The following is an 18,272-nucleotide window of genomic DNA, read 5'->3' on the forward strand; positions in this document are numbered from 1 at the left end:
AATGCATCTGCTAGTTTATGTGCAATAAAAGTGTGCTTTTTCTGCTGTAATTCCAAAGTTCAGTTTTCTCAAAAACTAAAAAAAAACTAAAAGCTACTTATGGGAGCTTTTTATTGAATCTCTTCCCCAGAGATAATTATATTCAAAACTGATTATGAAAATAACAATGCAATATCTGTGACTTGTTTCTGTTATTTTCAAAAGGAGGCCTGCTAAAGTTGACCCTTTAAAGCAGTGTCCTAATAGGTCGTAATTAGTTTTTTTAAAATACGTTTACAACTTTGTAGCAGTACGTTAGCAGATATAGTGATTGTTCTGTTTATTTTAGCCAAACTCAGTGGTGTTAGACTCATTCCTCTTGATAGTTTGTTTCTAAAATAATTTGATAGAATTAACTGCTGGGGAGGTAAAGAGAAGGGTTTTTTTACCCGTGACTCAAATAGGTAATAGATTTTTTTCTGTAATTGGAATTCCAGTTCACAATTGTAAATACACTGATGAATGAGATATTGCAGTTGCTGGCTCTCAAAGACCAATTTATACCAGTTACATAGTCCATGCTGCCTACAAAGTAAATGTCATTTGTTCACACCTTCTAAAGCAGTAAGCAACAGTGTTTACTTAAACCTTGTATTGACCAATTGTTCAAACGAAACTTCTATTAACAGCTGTAAATTCATATTATTCCTCTTAGTGACTGTGCGCTTTCCTAAATATATATTGAAGTCTTTGGAATCTTTAACAACTCTGGTATAAGTAATTGAGACATTGGGAAATCATCACAATCATCCGTGTTGCGGGTTCTGTTTGTACACGTCTTAAGAGCTGTATGATTCAAACATCCTGATATATGTAAATAACTGTGGTGCATTTTATGGTTTCAGGATTGCATATATGTTTTTCTGGATGCTTCAATAGGAAGGATAGTTTACACTGAACTTCTGTGTAAAGCATCTGAGGGCATTGCCCTCAAATTTAGTTTACAGTGAATCACATTAGATATTTTTTGAAGGTTGGTTTTTGTTAATGGTGTACCTTCTGCATTGTGAAATGTTGTTTTAGGACACATGTTTACTGATTTATCTTTCTGCTTTTGCTGTGAGCCCTTGCTTCTTACAATAAATCCGTTCTTGCATCTAATTTCTATTTTATGTTAAAGCAAAAAAAATTAGTGTGCTTAGTGATGCTAATGCATACATTTTTTCTACTTAAGCATTGATGTTCAAAGAATTCTTCCAGGGGTAGGTTGACAGGGTAATAGCACATTGATTTTTCTTTTTCTTTTTTCCCCCCATTATGGAGACAGAGTACTAACAATGTAAAGGACAAACTTAGATAATTTCAAAGTGTGCATCCATAAAACAAACCAGAAACTTGGGAGCATGGCGCTGGAGTTTTTATGAGTGAACAAGTTCTAAGTACAAATCTATCCACAAAAAACCTGAGAGCTGACAGAAGATACCTTTTGCAGAACACCTGCGTAACCATGTCAAGAGGCATAAAAGCTTTGCTGTACTCTACTGATATCTGCCAGCTTCACATGAAGTTGTTTTCCATTGTTCTCCATGGATTTTGGTGTGTTACATGCAGTCAGTGCATGAAAGTCCTTGCATGATCATGTCTGGCTCTTAAATAATGGCATAAATTAATTCCTTTCCTCCTTTCACATTTACTAAGACAACCTATCAAAACACAATAGATGAACTAAATTAGTGTTTTGTGGAAATTTATGAGATAGCTTTATTTGTTCTCAGGGCATCATCCATGTCTTGGCTGAGCTTATTTTTAAATAATGGTGTACAGAACAAGGATGTAAACAGATATAGCTACTAGAGTTTCTCTTCTGTCTGATGCTCCTCTGTAGGCTTGATAAATGAGGGAGCGATTTTATCAATGCTGAAAATCTGTAAAAAGACAATAAACAGTAACCATACTTCTTAACCCAACTTTTACCAGTTAGAGCCTAAAGAGTACTCTGGAGCATTACATCAGTGTGTATTGGCATAGCCAGTATTATTTAACCTTTGCTTACTCTGTATAGAATCATGGAAAGTTTCTCTTGCTTTTAACCTTGGCTGTTTTTTGTTTAAATTTGGGTTCTTCTTTCACTATTCCCTTAAGAATATTTTCCTTTTAGTTCTTCTATATTGCAGCTCTGTGCTGTCCCCATAGTCTCTTCATCTATTTTTGGGAATATATCTTAATTTTTTTATATTCTAATAGAAATCTTAGAAAACAAATGCCCATTGAGTTTAGTTCAACTACTTCAATAAGCTTTTTTTTTTTTTTTACTATGGTACAGAACTATGTTATATAATATATGTAATTTTTTCCAATATAGCATCTTGTCACATGCTTAAAAAAGACTACCCTGATGCAAAACCTGGTGCATGTAGCTGTATTCATTTCTGAATAGAATCTCTGGCCTGATGCTAATTATACAGATGTTTTCTTGGATAAGTCTTGTATTTTAGTAGAGAGAACGTTAAGTCATTTTTTTACTTCATGTTTGCTGTTAAAGAATTACCTGTTTTGAAGCAATAGTTGTGTTCACTTCAATCTGGCTTACTTTTATGTTGCCACTGAAGGGAATGGTATTTTGTTTTGCTACTCCTTTTGACTCCCCTTCCTTATGCTGGCAGTAACAGCTATACAGGCAGCTTGACTAGGGAGCTAACGTGTGGAACCTAATATGACCCCGTCCAAAACACATGGCAGTAAGAGGAACAAAGCCAGAAAAATTAACTGTGGGGTTGGTGTGGGGAAGGAATCTCTTTCACTGATACAAGTAAATTAATTAGTGTGTATTCTGCTTCCCTACAAAAGTTGATGGGGGTTGTTGTACTGCATGCTGTAATGCAGGAACAGAGCTAGAAAAGGTCAAATAGAAGTGGTACACTGGTTCACTCAAGGATTAGGTGTTTAGTCTCAAAGGTCTCTCTTGTTATTTACAAAAATTTCTAAAAAGTTGTAGCTTTGAAACCTTTTAAATGACTCCTTGAAATTTGTCATGATCCTTGGTCAGCTGTATTATGAATTCATGAAAGGACTTTATGAAATTAATTATGAAAGGGCTGAGAGTAGGATATATTCAATTTTTATTTCACTGATCATCTTTCCTTTTTCTCTGCACATGCAAGAGTAACAGAGTAATTTCTGAATAAGAACTGTAGACAATTTAAGCCTCTATGATCAGTGATGTACATGGATTAAAAAACTGAGCCTGAATATGAAGCATGAATATAATACTGAACTGCACTATTCTGGTAATTAAATTAATTCAGAATTCAAAGACCAATAAACATACAGCTGCCAAATGAAATTCAACCCAGCAGACCTTAAGTGGAAACTTTGTCAGCTGGACAAAGAAGCCCTTGTATGTCAAATTTCTGCTACGAGAGCGGGTGATGGATTTCATTTATCCGAAACATTCATTGTTCTGTTTGTGTCAGAAAATTTGCAGAAATTTCTCCTTAACACCTGTCTGGTCTTACTCAGGAATTGCAGTTCTTGTCCTTCCCGCTGCTTCCCTACCATCTCTCCAGAAGTAGAAATAAAAGTAGTGTGAAACAGCTAAACTCATAACCCATAAATGCACCTTATATTTTTCATTTGAGTAACTTATGAGAAAAGAAAAATAAGGTTAAGTCATAATCTGTTTGGGCATGGAAGGTGGTGGTATTTGGGAAATGGAATGAACCGTAGAAAGCTGAAAATGTTAGGTGAGGGTATAAAGACATAAAAGTATCATAATGAAATAAGCAGAAGATAAGTGATTGACCAGACCATTCTGTGATGAGTATGAGTGGAGAGAGAGCTCATGTGATGTTTTCCTATTTCGAATTACATAAAAAAAGGTATTTCACAGTGGTAGACATTGGACAACTGACTTTTTCCTGACGCTGTTGTCAGCTCTCCCCAATCATCACAGGGGTTTTGATTTCTTCTTGTAATATGGAAGAGTTTCACAATTCACAGTCTCAAAATCTGCTAACTGAAGAATAAGGGAAAACAAAAGATTTACCTGGCTTAGTATCCTGCTCTTGACAATAGCCAGAAACAGAGCACTGGGAAGGAGAATACAACTAGAGTAAGGACACGGTAGTACCTCCTGAAAAGTGTCATCTGTCTCTTAACTCAAGATGTGGGAACTTCCTGAGTTAAAGCTGGTTTCTCTAAGTAACCTGCAATGAATTTCCCTTCTTTAAACTTACCCATGAACCTATGTAACCTTTTAACATTCAAATAGGAGGAAGTTGCACAGGTTAAGTACATATCTAAGAGTGATTGCCTATTATTTTAATTTTACTGACTTTATGACTTCTTTCTTCTTCAGTAAAAACAAGCACTATCTATCCTTCCTTTTTAGGTGCCTGTTTCATAGATGTCTGTCATATTCCCCATTAGAGGTCAGGTTTGTTCAGTCATATCTAGTATGGAAGCTACGTTGACCTCCCTTATTGCTCTTTTTGAACATTTTCCAGTTCTTTTTACTTTCTGTTTGGAATAAACACAGAAATCATCACAGAATCCAAATAATTTGGGAACGATTGTAAATCGAACCAGGAATCTAAGCATTATGAGTTAGGAGTATAGCAAATAATTGTTGCAGTACTAATTCCTTGGGTAAGAATCAAAAAATAATTCCCCTTTATCTTAATTTAAGGCTAATCTTATAGAACAAGGATGATTCTTCACAGAATCACAGAATATTCTGAATTGTAAGGGACCCATAAAGATCATCAACTCTTAAGTGAATGGCTGGCCCATAATGGGGATTGAAGCCGCAACCTTGGCATAATTAGCACCATGGCCTAACCAACTGAACTAATCCCAGGATCGTCAGAATATGGATCTTGATTCAAAACTTGTGATTTTCTTCTAAGGGCTAATTCCATATCATCCCTCTCTTCCCCTCTGTTCTTGACAGAATGGTTCTCCATGCCTTTTAAACAATGATTTTTCCTCGCTTAGGAGAACAAGAAGTATAGTTTCCTTGCTATATAGGGATCTCTTGATGTACGCACAAAAATTTATGTGTTTAGTTGGAGATTTTTCTTTTTTTAGAAACAGAAATTTCTATGCAGCTCATCCTGTGCTTGGTGATTTCAAAATAGAAATGAAAAATGGGCATAGTTTTGATTATTGACAATATGTAGAATTTACTGTGTACTTTGATAAATGTCGTCCCCCCTTTCCTGCAAAATGTTTAGCACCAATCTGGAATTTGATCAAATACGCTTGATTATCCTACCTCCGAAAGTTTCCTTTAGTTGTAAACAGCACATTTTACAGCTGCTAATGAGTAACAAATCTGTACATGCTCCAAATTGATTATGAGAGATTGTGTGTTTACAATCTGTGGATCATTATGTCTTGGGAGGACAGAGGGGAGGAAGAAAAGGGGAAATTTAAAGTAATCATGGAAGCAGTTTTCTATTGGAAGTATTTTCCCAAGAAGTATGTATTTTGTAAGTATGTGGTAAGATAATACAAGACTGCATTTCGTTTTAGAAGTCTAAATATTTTTCCCTGAAGTTTATATAATGTTGATCAGGTGCAAAAAATGATGATGACCATAACTTACTATATGAATTATGGATTATTTAAATACAGAACATGGTGATAATTTTTGGGAGTTACTGTTCATGACTCATTTTAACTGCATGCTATAACATACTGTTCTGCAGTTTGATATATCAGAGGAAAAGAATATGTTACTTCGAAAATAATTTTGACTAGTTCTTTCAGTATGATTGGATAAAAGTAATATGAACTTCAAACATGATTTCACTTTTTGGAAAGTTATTTGTGTCTGTGTATGTGCAATGAATGCTGTTATACAGTGATTGATACAAGGATGCAAGCTTGGATACAAGGATCCTGTGTCAGTTATTCAGATGGTTTGACATGGTTCTTAATTTTTTGTGCTGGTGATTTACTTATTAGCTGTTCTTACTTTTAACAGGAGGACAGTGATCCTGCAGTTCATGAAAGCCTAAGCATAGAAAATACATTATGGGCAAGCACTGTTGTTGCTTCGGGTAAGTGCTGCAATACAAAGCTGATAATGTGTCTAAATACTTCCATGTCAGTGTATCCTTATTTTTCAAAAGCTATTAATATTTCACATTGTAAAATACTTTTATCTTCCAGACTATTAAACTGTTGCTTTTCTGCTTTCCCATTACTTTCATCATGCTGCTCAAAATATTTTCATACATTTTTAATCCCTCTTAATAGCTTGGGGCTTTTTTTACTTAAATTTTGCTCTTTCAGTAGTGCAGTCCCTTGTAGCCCACTGAAGTCACTGACCTTTTTGATTTAATTAAAACTTCAAGTTGTAAGGTGCTCTGTTCAGCTCACAGTGTATGCTTTTCCCTGCTGAAAAGCAAGGGTGGTTTTGCTTTTTTTAGGAGTTTTTCTTTTATGTATACTCTGTGATTAATATCTCCTATTAGGCAAAATCTTAATCAGAAAGAATAGATAAGTTATAAAGTTATGTAATTTTAAAGTACTGGGATCTAAAATTACAAGTATTAGTACCATTTCATATATGTCCCTGATACTATAAATGAGTACACATTATTACCTAGATGCTGTATTCAGACTTTAAGCCATTGTAACTTTTTGGTTTTTAGAATAGAAATTTATTTTCTTTCATTTTTGCTCTATGTAAGAAAAGTCAAAAGGACTGTGGTTATTCTTCTGCATGAAAAGACTGAAAATAAGGAATTGGGAGAGCATCATTTCTGAAGAGAACTAGGATTTAAGATGGGGAATCTGAACAGCCGGGAAAAGCCAAGAAAGGGGAAGAAAGTAAAGAACTCTCCAGCTAAATTATAAATTAAGTCCCTGCTATGAAGACTTCTTACATCAGTGAGAGGCCTGCTGGAAGGCTGTGGGGAAGAGATTAACTCTGAGGAGGTAGCAAAGGAGTCTGTGACTGACCGCTCCTTTCCCAAGTGCTGAAAAGATAGTTATGTTCTTTGATTCTTAGTGGTGTTTGGTTTGACTGCACTGGAAAACTATTCTCACTGAAACTGTTCATGGACAATGCCTAAAATTGTCTTCAGGTTTTTAACTTAGGTAGCCAAGATCTTTAACTTTGTATAGAAAGACACTTCTCATGAGTTATAAATTTCAATACTGTGTAAACTTGGTTTGAGTTTGCTTTTCCTCAAATCTAAGTATGGAGGAAAGTCAGTAATTCTGAATCAGTACATTTGAATTTTAATTGAAAGCTGTTCATGTTTTCATTTCCATGGTAGATGATTTTGTTTAGAAGTATAGCTATTGACTGATTGCTCTTGATCTGCTACCTAAAGTTGGCACCCATATTAATGGAAACAGTGCTCCTTAAAATTTGTACCTTAAGATAAGTTTGGGGTTTTTACTTCTGAGGTGTCTTGTGAAAGTTTAATTATTTATGAAGGACTTTAGCTCATTATTAATGATGGCAGTAGAAAAACATAAGATAATTCTCTTGTTGAAAGATAGTTTTGAACATTGGAATAAGACTTTAAGGCAGACTAAGGGCAAACTCACTGAATAATACAAAGTAAAAATATTGAATGGCTCTGCAAGACTGCAAGCCCTTCTGAAGGGAAAAATAATGTGATCAAGAAATTAAAAATGGTTTCATGGTGTGCATACAGAAGTTAGCTTGAATTCAGGTACCAGAGAAAAATAATTTCCTTCGGTAACTGATTTTGTGACATTAATTATATCTAACCTTTGGCATATCATTCATTTCACTTACCTCATTTCATGTATTAACTACAATTTAATATAGTGGTAATGTTCTTCTGTCATGTAAGTGCTCCTTGTCCTGTATGGCAAAAATCCAGATCTTAAGAATTACTCAGGACCTTGGTGGATGTAATTTTAGCATTTGATAGGATTAGCCCTTTAGCAAAAAGTAGGAAATTATTGCCTTCAGTCTGTTGCTTATCTAATAAGGCATTTATAAGTTCTTAGAGGTACACTTTGCATATAGTCATGAGGAAGACCATAAGGTAAAATATCTAGCAAATTGTTAAAATTAAATGTTCTAGATCTGGTTGGTAACTGATGTATCATTCAGTTGTTTCCATCTCACTTCCAAGTCAAATGTACATAACTAAGTTATAACACTTGATGCCAAGGTAACTAAATTTGTTTGGGTTTTTTTTTTAAAGTAGACTTCATAACTGAGTTTCCAAGATTTGTGACAACTGAAAATCTTAATAAAAATACTGGTCACTGTCTGACTGCATTATAGGCACATATAAGCTGTCTTGCTTAAACCTGCTGTGGAAGGGTATCAAAGGGTGACTCTGCCTACCAAAGTTTGCAAGCATCTCTGCATTCCCTTCCCTACTATGATCAGTCACAGCCCTTAATTATATCTGAAGAATGTAGTGGGAGATTATGCTTGTGCGTAGCTTCTACAGACAAGTGACACTAGGATTCCATGAAAACAGAACAATAAACAGCCCATAGCATGTGAAAGTCTGCAGTTTTTCTACTCTGTAGACAGCTACCTCACCCACACTTGTATCTGATTTCAGTGTCCTTAGTCTCTAGGTACATGGTTTTGTTACACACAGGTATTTTTCACCGAGAAAGTCTGTGATGTCTGTGTGCAAGGCCTAATAATTCTGTTACTATTCCACTTTGGTTCAAGAGAGGGGGTTTGAGGCCTGTGTCCAGGTAGTGGGGGGTAGAGTTCTGCCCCACAATGTTTCCTGTACATCTCTTCCTTTACCCTAAGACTCTTTGGTATGACAGTCTTTAATGCAGTCTAGCTTGGAAGGCTGCTTCCTCCTGTGCTCTCTAAGCAGCCTAGTCATCATCTGTTACTAAGCCAAGCAAACTTGTTACTCATTGGGACCCTGTTATGCCCTTGCCAACCCCCTTGTAGGTTGTTAACAAAGTGTTGTGGGTCCACCTGGCACTATTATCTTGACATATTACTGACTGATGGTGTCAGTCTCAGGAGTGGAGACAGAGAGCTACATCACTGATGCCCAGGAAAGGAATATGCACCTGAGTTGCAGATACAAAGCCTTATTTAATTTTAAAAATGGTTTTGCATAGGACATACAGGACAATTGTTGGGTGAGGGGGCTCTCCTCCCTGTGATTAATAGATGCTGCATTTCCTGATACTCCTCTTTGACGTATTACAAAAAACAGATTGCATCAGGTAGGATAGCCCACTATGTCCAGGATAGATGCCATTGCTATTTGTCAAGGTGGTACAGAGGGTCAAGGTTAGGCTGGGAAAAGTGTTTGGGGAATTATGTGGGGGAATACCTCAGAAAACTTGAGCTCTGGTTGCTGATGGCCTGACAGTTCTAGAAGAGAGAGACCACAAATCAATAATTTTGCAGATCAGTAACAGTAAATTTAAGTGTATAAAGACTTCAAAGAATCTTATCAACTGCATCTTGAATGCAGATTGCCAAAGCTCATGAAAATATCAGGATACTACAGTAATGGATTCTACAGAGAAAAAAAAGCACCTATTGCTAGAGCAGTAAAAGTGACAAGAAAATTATTTGCTATAATTTAAGACTTTTCTTCATGAATTTTGGGAACCAAAAAATTGATTCAACAAAACTGTGTAATTCCAAACAACTCAAGAATAAACTATTCCATGTCATTTTTATATCAAAATATAATGTTTAGGAGAGTGAGATTACTCAAATTTGTACATTTGGAAGGCGGTTACTTTCCTTGGATTTAGTATGTCTCTTTACCCCTTAGAATAACAATAAGCTTAATGGGGGAAAAAATGCATTTTACCACACCTAATATATACCTAGTTTCAAAATTGATAGTTTAGATATTTAAATGGAGATTCCTAGTGATAACCAATCTGCAGAGTTTTCTGCCCTTTGCTGTGATGCTCTGACAGAGATCTGGTGACTGTCTGTATGATGTTTATCCTAACCCTAGAAAGGACAAAGATTAATATGCCTGGATCACACTGGAAGCCTCTGTCAGGGATGGAAATCAAAAGCTTTTCTCTCAAGTCCAAAGCATGCAGTCATCCTTTTGCTATTCTTTAATAAGTGAGATAGGAAAAAATATTCTGACTTTTCTACTTACAGGCAACATTCCAGCAGGTTTTTAAAAAGTAGCAGTAAGGCACAGAGTCTCTGTCATTCTTAATATCTGTATTATCACTGTGGAATTAATAACAGTGCCTGAAGGAAAGGCAATTTTGGTTACTGAAAACTTGAAAAACTACTGTCCCTGGAGAAACACCTTTAAATAAAAACAAATAATTTAAACCACTGAGTATTCTGAAAACCTCTTTGTTTATCTTCAATTAAATTACTTCTCTTTCAAATCATATGTACCTGTGGCATCAGTGACTGTGGTGTTTGTGTTTATTGCAAGCTTCAGTAGATTTCATTTCAGAAAGGGAGAGAGGAAAGTCAGCAGTTAAATTTTAAAATGCCTCAAAAGGTCCACTACAGTCTGGACTCTAGCTTTTTGTTCTCCACTTGTGGTAATGATCAGTGTGGTTCAAATGCTGAAAAAGATAATGCAGCTTTCTGAGAAACCTGCTGAGATACCTATGAAGAGAAGATTTGTATTAATGAAATTTCGTCATCATTTTGGCAGGTGTCAGTCTTGTGAAGTAACTTCAGATAAAATCAGGACAATTTATATAACTGCACAGCTGTCAAAAGCAGTATTTTCTGCCAACTCCTACATACGATTTTAATTAATTTGAGCGCACCCTGGTTTTTCTATGGTTCATGTAGTGCTTCGGAGATACCAAAATTTATATGATCAGACACCAGATTCAGAGTATGCCTAACTATTTGTGCGTTAATTCTTCACAAGTCTGCTTTCATTTTTTTCTGGCCCACATGTTTGTTCTAGTGGTACCTTGTAACTTCTCTTCCCTTCATTAACCACTCCACTCATACCAATCAGTGACTGCCCAGTGTACATGAGACCCAGTTTGCAGAGGCCCCGTACATAAAGATCCATGAGTCACTGCTTTTAATAAGCTGAGGCTTGCAGTACAGCTGTGCTTCCAGAAATCCCAGATTGGATTCAGTTCATTTTATTGGACACCAGAATTGTCCCTGGTGTGACCACTGTGGGACAACACTGAAACTAGGGATGGAGTTCCCTACACCAATGTACTTCAGAACTAAGGAATACTTATTTACCACTGATATTGTGCTAACACCAGAAAGTTTAAAGACTTAGATAAACAACTTGTTATAAGCAGCAGTTTAGTCAGGTCTAACCAAAATTCTGCTCTAAGTTCAGTAGTCAAAATGGAATTTATCTGACTTTCACCTTTGGAACCAACTTTTCAAGGAGCAAAATACGAGACAAGTAGGACAGTTTGTTTTTCTGAGCTGCAGCAGCCTAGCCAGGCGAAACTTTGTAGAAATGTGCCATCTGGAATGTAGAGTCCTCCCCAACTTCTATTAAACTAAACAGCTGTGAAGGCATGTTGCAGCAGGGATTACTATAACAAGCATATATCAAACCAGGAGTCTCATGGAAAGCGAAGTATATATGGACAGATTCGTGGTAGATGTTTCAGAGATGTTTATTTCTCCAGCCGCGTGGCCGGGGCTCTGCTCAGGAACTCTCCAGTCACGGGACCCCAGGGTCCTTGGCATTATCAGGGAACACAAACCAACCAATGCGAAAAAAAGGTGACCAGGGGCAGGGAAAACCCGTGCCTCCCCCCCAGGGCCCATCTCCCAGGGCTCCATGGCAGGGGAGGAGACCCCAACAAAGGCAGAGGTTGGTGGAGTGTGCAAAAGGAAATTCCCTACAGGGTATTGTCCAGTAGGTTAGTTTTATGCAGCTGACTATTAGACAGAGGTCAGCTCAGGATCACTCCAAAATAAAGTACCCCGAAGGGATGTGTGGACATTGGTTGGGGACAGTAGAAAGAGTTCAGAAATTATGGATTAGTGACTATCGGAGGAATTTTGGGGTGGCCTGTGCATTGATCAATGGGTGGTGAGCAATGGTACTATGCATCACTTCCTTCACTTGGGTCTTCGGGGTTTTTTGGGTTTTTTCTCATTACAGTATTTATAATCATTAATAGTATCATGAGTATTACTAGTATTGTTGTTAAGTTTTACTTTGTTTCAATCATTAAACTGTTCTTATCTCAACCCATGAGTTGTGGTGGGGGTTTTTTGGAGGGGAAGGATTGGTTGCTTGGTTGGTTTTATTTTCTTTTTATTTTTTTTTTCCTTATTCTCTTCCCCATCCCATCATTGGTGCTCTGGGGAGGAAGTGAGTGAGCAGCTGCATAAAAGCAAGTTGCCATCTGGAATTAAACCAGGACACATTCTTATTTTTGAGTAAATGCAATCATCTTTATTGCAAATGTCTTTCACTATCATCTTTTTTGTGTTTGGGTGTTTCTTTGATTTTTTATGACCTGTTATGCTACAAGAGTAGTGGTAGCAGATCTTACTGTGGCTCTGATTGCCAAAGACAAGTTAGGTTAATGTCAGACAAACATGTAATACTTCTACTTTTTTTAAAGTTTTCTGAGCAGGGAGTTTCTGAATAGTTATGTTTATTATTTCTTTATAGCATAGTGACCACCAAAAAAATCACGTTATTGCTTGTACTGCCATAAAGCCATTTCAGGTCGCTTAACAAAGTAATAGAAATAAGGGGTTTTTCTTAATGCAAGAAAGTGGTATAGTGGCATATTAATAAAAAAATAGAGTTTTATTTAATATAAAAATTTACTTAGTGATGCTGAAGCCAAATTTTCCTATACCATGCTGTAAAAATTGACTAAAAGACAATTAAAACTTGGGGATCATTTTTATAAGCTAATAAAGAGAATATTTCTGTGTGACATTCTATCAAAGTAATTAATTGGCTGAACCAGATTTCACGTCATTATAGATGGCAGAGGTAGCAGGCAACTGGTGTATGATGTGTTCAGCACCACTTTACTCATTTTTTTATTCCCTGTGCAGTTATTTATGCTGTCCTAACTGCTGAAAACAGTTGGAGGAAATTTTAAGTTCAAGTACAAGTTTTTAACCAGTTCCATTGGAAGTACTGTTCCCATAAAAAAGAAGGAAAGCCTGTTATCATCTTTATGGGTGTTTATTGCAGAAGTTAAAATGATTCTTCATTGTATATTCTGAAAAAAAGCACTCACAGTGTTATGCATAAATGTTGGGGCTTTTTCATACAATTGATTTGTTTAGGGAACTAAATTAGTGCAAGTTTTAATTTGGAAAAATTTTTTCTTATTTACTTGACACCTCTGGGGTTTTGTTTGTTTGTTTTTCAGGAACTGTAATTGGTGTTGTTATTTACACAGGCAAGGAAACACGAAGCGTAATGAACACATCCAATCCAAAAAATAAGGTAAGTTAGACTTACTCTGGGATTGCCAGATTCTGTTCTCAGTAAACTTAAAAATAGATGTACCTAAACCCAAAATCTACAAGTTTTTACTGTGATATGTTTCACGTGTGCTGAACTGTCTTGAATTTTGGTACAAGAAGTGAATTCTGCCACTGCCTCCTTTTGAAAGTAAAATTATTCTTCCTTTTGCTAGAAGTGTTAGAGGTACTTATGGAGGCATTTGTCTTTGAAGTATCAATGTGCATCTTCAGACTCAAATAATTCTGTCTCACAGCTACATATTAATTTTCACTTCTCCCAGATTATTTTACTGTAAAGTATTTCGCTAAGGGTACATAGTAGTTTTAAGGAGTGTTTATAACAGACTACTAAAGTTTATTTGGGCTACCAGTGGTGGTAGAACAAGATAACTTAGGTTCCAGTCAGTACCCAGAACACACTTTCAGGGATTTTTGCAAGCAATTAAAACATTTTCAAGAGATTTTTCTGTTGAGAAGATACCAGAAGTTTCAGTGCTTGCCTCTATACAAGGTTCTTACAGTTCTAAACAAAGCAAATAGCTCTTCACTTAATCAGTAATGTTTCTATTGTAAGTTGGGGAGCACCCTCAATTTTAAAGAAATAAAACTTCAGCTGCGTGCTGTACCTTACAACCTAGACCTGTGTTTTGTAAGATGATAATTATATTAAGAAAGGAAAGAATGATTGCAAGAGGTTTAGAAAAAAAATCAACTGTGACAGGTTGCCATTTTCACGCCATTCATATTAAGTTGCTCTGAGTAGGAACATCGAGAGTGAAATGATAATACAAATTGCTTGAAGCAGTTATTGCAGTCCCCTGAGTGTATTGATTTGTGTTTCTAATAAAGAGATGCTTTTAAATGTCTCATTGACTGAGACAGGTGATATGTACCATTACGTGGATTAAGATGGCCTTCTATTATTTTGATCTTTGTAACATGCATTTAAAATAATAGAATAAAATGGAATCAGAATGTTTGTGGTGTATGGTTATTTTCTATTCTACCTGATACAAAGACGAGCCCTTTAGTAACAGAATCTTCTTCAAGAATTCTGAACAACTTCTGACTAATAAATAATTCTCACAGGTGTTTAAAATGAAATTATTTAATGTAGTAAATTGATAGGGGAGTATGCATAAATGTAACATGCATTACCCAAATTCAACAGATTCTGGAGGTGTCTTAGGGTTTTAGTAAATGTTAAATTTTTTGTGTGTGACTATTTCAACAAAAATATTGGCATGGGGATTTTGTCTCTGTGGACTAAGCAACCTTGTTTAAAGCAGTAACCAACATGTAAGATGGCCAGTAAGGATGAATTTGGGAACTGAAAACAGAAAAAGACTTATGGCTCTCACAGCAGAGTAAGTGATAAAATGGAGTACTGCACTGTAAAAAATCGTTGTCATCGTTTATAAGATACAGTTTTAGCTGTACCTTTCTGTGCAGTCTGCATCTTACTGTCTCTTTCTTCTACCATAGGATGAGTTTGGTTTGCATACTTCTGTATGATAAGATGCTTGCTGCCTGTAAGTGATATTTTGCGCTGGCTAGCCATGCAGAAGGTAGACAAACAGAACTCAGTTCATTCCTCCTCTGTGTATTTGGGAATCTCCCTATGTTTACTCAAGGTTGACAATAATGGTTACATGTTAGGTAGGGTATGTAGCATTAGGAGCCAAAAGGAGGGCAAAGGGAGTCTAAAATAGCCTTTGAGAGTAGAAGATACATTACAGTTGAGAGATTAAGGATTTGAACATTAAAAAAAAAGAAATTTGCATCCAACTTGCTGAAACAAAATTAAAATTAAATAGATCAATTGTGCTATTGCTACAAACTTGAGAGGAAATAAGTCTGCTGCCTTTTCTGCTTTAGGAAAGAACTGTTTCAAATACTGTTTGAAACTGGTTTTAAATGGCACATTGTCTCTCTCTGCTGCTCTTTGAAAACAAATAAAAATAGCATTTTAGAGATTTTCCTGTAAAATCTGTTGATACACTCTTGTTGGGAATATAGTTCAATGATGCTGGTGTCTTCTTTCTCTGAGAGAAAGAAAACACTGAGATCTAAGATTCCCAAATTACCGTGTCAAACTGAAACTCATATGTCCAGAAATAAGCAAGAAATACATGGACCTGACTCTTTTATCAGTCCTCTTTTCATTGAAATACAGATAAGTGTTACAGTTGTATTTCTTGCTGGAGAGTAACATTACTGCTGTACTTTGTACTATAAACTTGTTTTTTCTAATGGTAGATATTTAGTTTTCCTTCTTAAGGGTAGATGCTTTTTGAATGAACCAATATTAAAATTTAGAGATGCAGACCTGCTCTATAAACACTCAGCAGAAGACTAAAACTGAAATAAGTTTAAGAAAACTTGCACAAGAAAAATTGTGAAATTTATGTACTTGTTCAAGCATGGGATTTATCTGTATGTTAAACTTAGAAGGATTTATTGTGTTTGCTGAAGTATTTAGTCATTCAAGCAACAATTTTCTTAACTTAAAGTCAACACTTACTTGTTTTATTACAATTGTAAAAATTGTTTCATTGCCTAAGGATGCAGACACAGTCTGAAAAACACAAAGATAGAGAGCATAGAATTTTCTTAATGGATCAATTCAATATGTTTTTAATTCCAACAATATAAAGAAAAATTATTTCTGGCAAGGTTTAATTTCAGTCTAAAATGATATATGTTCTGTGCTTCAGATAAATGTAGAAGTGGTAACATCAACATTATGGTGTAATGACTCTCTGCATTTTACCTCATTGGCAGTCACATCAGCTTACTCAGGAATGCAGTTCCAGCCTTTAAAGAAAAAAAAAAAATCAGATTGAATTGTGCTCCTCACAATGCTGTAATCAGTAATCAATCCTATTTGGATAGATATTCTTAAACCTTGGCTTTCTGGATGAAGTTGGACTTGTCAATGCTAAAGGTCATTTACAGGTGTTAATTAACCAAGAGGGAAATTAACAAACTAAGGTTATTTATTTATTTTGTCTGGCATTTTGCAGTGTTCTCATTGTTACCTATTTCAAGAGCAGAACAGTTTTTTTTTATCTAAATTCAGAGTTGCTTTTGCAGCTTTCGTCTTCATAGAAAGCAAGGCTGTTAGTGCAGCCCTTCTGCAAATGTGACTTGTTTCCATCAATGGAAGCAGATTTTGGGGGTTAAGTTAAAAAAGCACAGTGTCCTTGGCAGGAGATGGAAATAAATTCCAGGTAATGTATTTTGTGTACTAAGATTGAAACATTAAAATTACTTGGACTTTGCAATATATATACACCCAGAATGTACACAGTAATGCATCCAAACAAGTAGAAATTATCATAAATGGATCTCCTGAGAAATCGGTAGTCTCTCTAAAGGAGTTACAGCATGTAATCTGCCTAGTGTGCTTCAGATTAGTATAAAAATAGTCTTAATTTTGCTAATCCTTATAAGCGGCATTCGAAACACTTTTTTTGTCCCCTTATTTTATGGAATTCTACATCTGCTGTTAAATTTTAACATCAGAAGTAAAACTTCATAGTAACCATTTAGTGTTCATCAAAACAGTAATATTGTTTTTACCCTAATTCTTAACTAGCCTGAAAGCTAACTACTTCTGTGGTTCCTGCTTTTGTTGCTTGTTTGCTGTTTTGATTTGGTTTTTTTAGCAAATGAAAGTCTCAAAAGGGTAGTTGGGTTTTTTTATGTGTATGTGTTGCTCTTGATTATTTGAAAACAGTCTTGCTATTCTAGTAAACTGAGGCAAAATCATTTTACTGCTCACTCTCTCTCTCTCTCTCTCTCTCTCTCTCTCATTCTCTCTCTCCTCCCTAAAAATTTCTTCCTGGTGTTTTGTGACCAAATTTACTTCGCTGTGTTTAAAAGGCTTTTATCTGTGCTCTTTCTCCCTTTTTTATGAGGATGATTTTTGAAAAATATTTGCTAAAAAAGGACACCCCTCCCTCCAATTCTTTATTTGGAGTGAAATGGAGTGGCTGGAGCAGATTCATGTGTTCCCAGAAACTGATGCCACTTCACCGATTTCCCTGTTCAGCATAGCTTTTTCAATACTCAGAATACATGCTTCTCCTGCCTTGACACATTTTTTTGAATGTCAATAAATTAGGTTGTCCAGCATCTTATTAGTGGCTCTAGTAAGCCGTTCTTATCTGTTCCACCCCAAAGGCTGACATTTCTAAGTCCAACTTGCATTTCTGTTCAGAGCTTCATAAGGGCATTGACGTTATCCTGCTGCTACATTGTTGTGCAAGAGCCCAGCATATTTTTTTTACTAAATAGATAATTTGATATTCGTAGTCTGTTTGAGAAGAAGGGCTTTCTCTGGCTCTATGTCTGAAGGGTCAGGGTAAAAGTAGAGCAGTGAAAATTGTTATGTGGCTCTTCATGGCAAATGTTAAGGATTTATAAGAAAAATGTTTATGCCACACTTTTTATTGGAGTATTGTGTGCTGTAGTTAATCCTCCTAAAAACTTTTCTTTGTATTGGATAAAACTGAAAAAGCTGTCACTTACAGGTAGTATGTAGTCCCCATACTTCGCTTGTGCCTTGACACAGAGCTTCTGTCCAAGAAAGTGCTTAACTACCAGCTTCCCATGAAGTACAAGAATCCGTCTCTTGGTGTACAGGAGAATTCGTGGGATCAGGCCACAAGGAAATACATATAATAGTGTTGTTGATGCTTTTCTCTCCATGTGCTGTCATCTCTGTGCAAAGGAAAGAGAGTAGCGCCTTGAAAAGCCTACAGTGTCTCAGCAAGAAGGATGGAACAGTGTTAGCTAAGGAGGAAGACAAAAGGTATTTTTCTTTAAAAGTTTGGAAAGAAAAGGCTAAAAGGCAGAGGAGGCA

The 18,272-nt window shown here is 35.9% G+C and overlaps 1 protein-coding gene across 2 annotated transcripts in view; it reads left to right on the forward strand.

The window, feature by feature from the left end:
* ATP9B (ATPase phospholipid transporting 9B (putative)) overlaps positions 1-18,272 on the forward strand; it is a 154,151-nt gene that overhangs the window by 71,418 nt on the left and 64,461 nt on the right. For both annotated transcript variants that reach the window (XM_032101826.1, XM_032101834.1), the window contains exons 10-11: positions 5,969-6,044; positions 13,306-13,382. In XM_032101826.1, coding sequence (XP_031957717.1) covers positions 5,969-6,044; positions 13,306-13,382 — 153 coding nt within the window. The remainder of the gene's footprint in view (positions 1-5,968; positions 6,045-13,305; positions 13,383-18,272) is intronic.

This window comes from Corvus moneduloides, chromosome 1 (genome assembly GCF_009650955.1).
Source record: "Corvus moneduloides isolate bCorMon1 chromosome 1, bCorMon1.pri, whole genome shotgun sequence".
In the NCBI taxonomy this organism is placed as follows: Eukaryota; Metazoa; Chordata; class Aves; order Passeriformes; family Corvidae; genus Corvus; species Corvus moneduloides.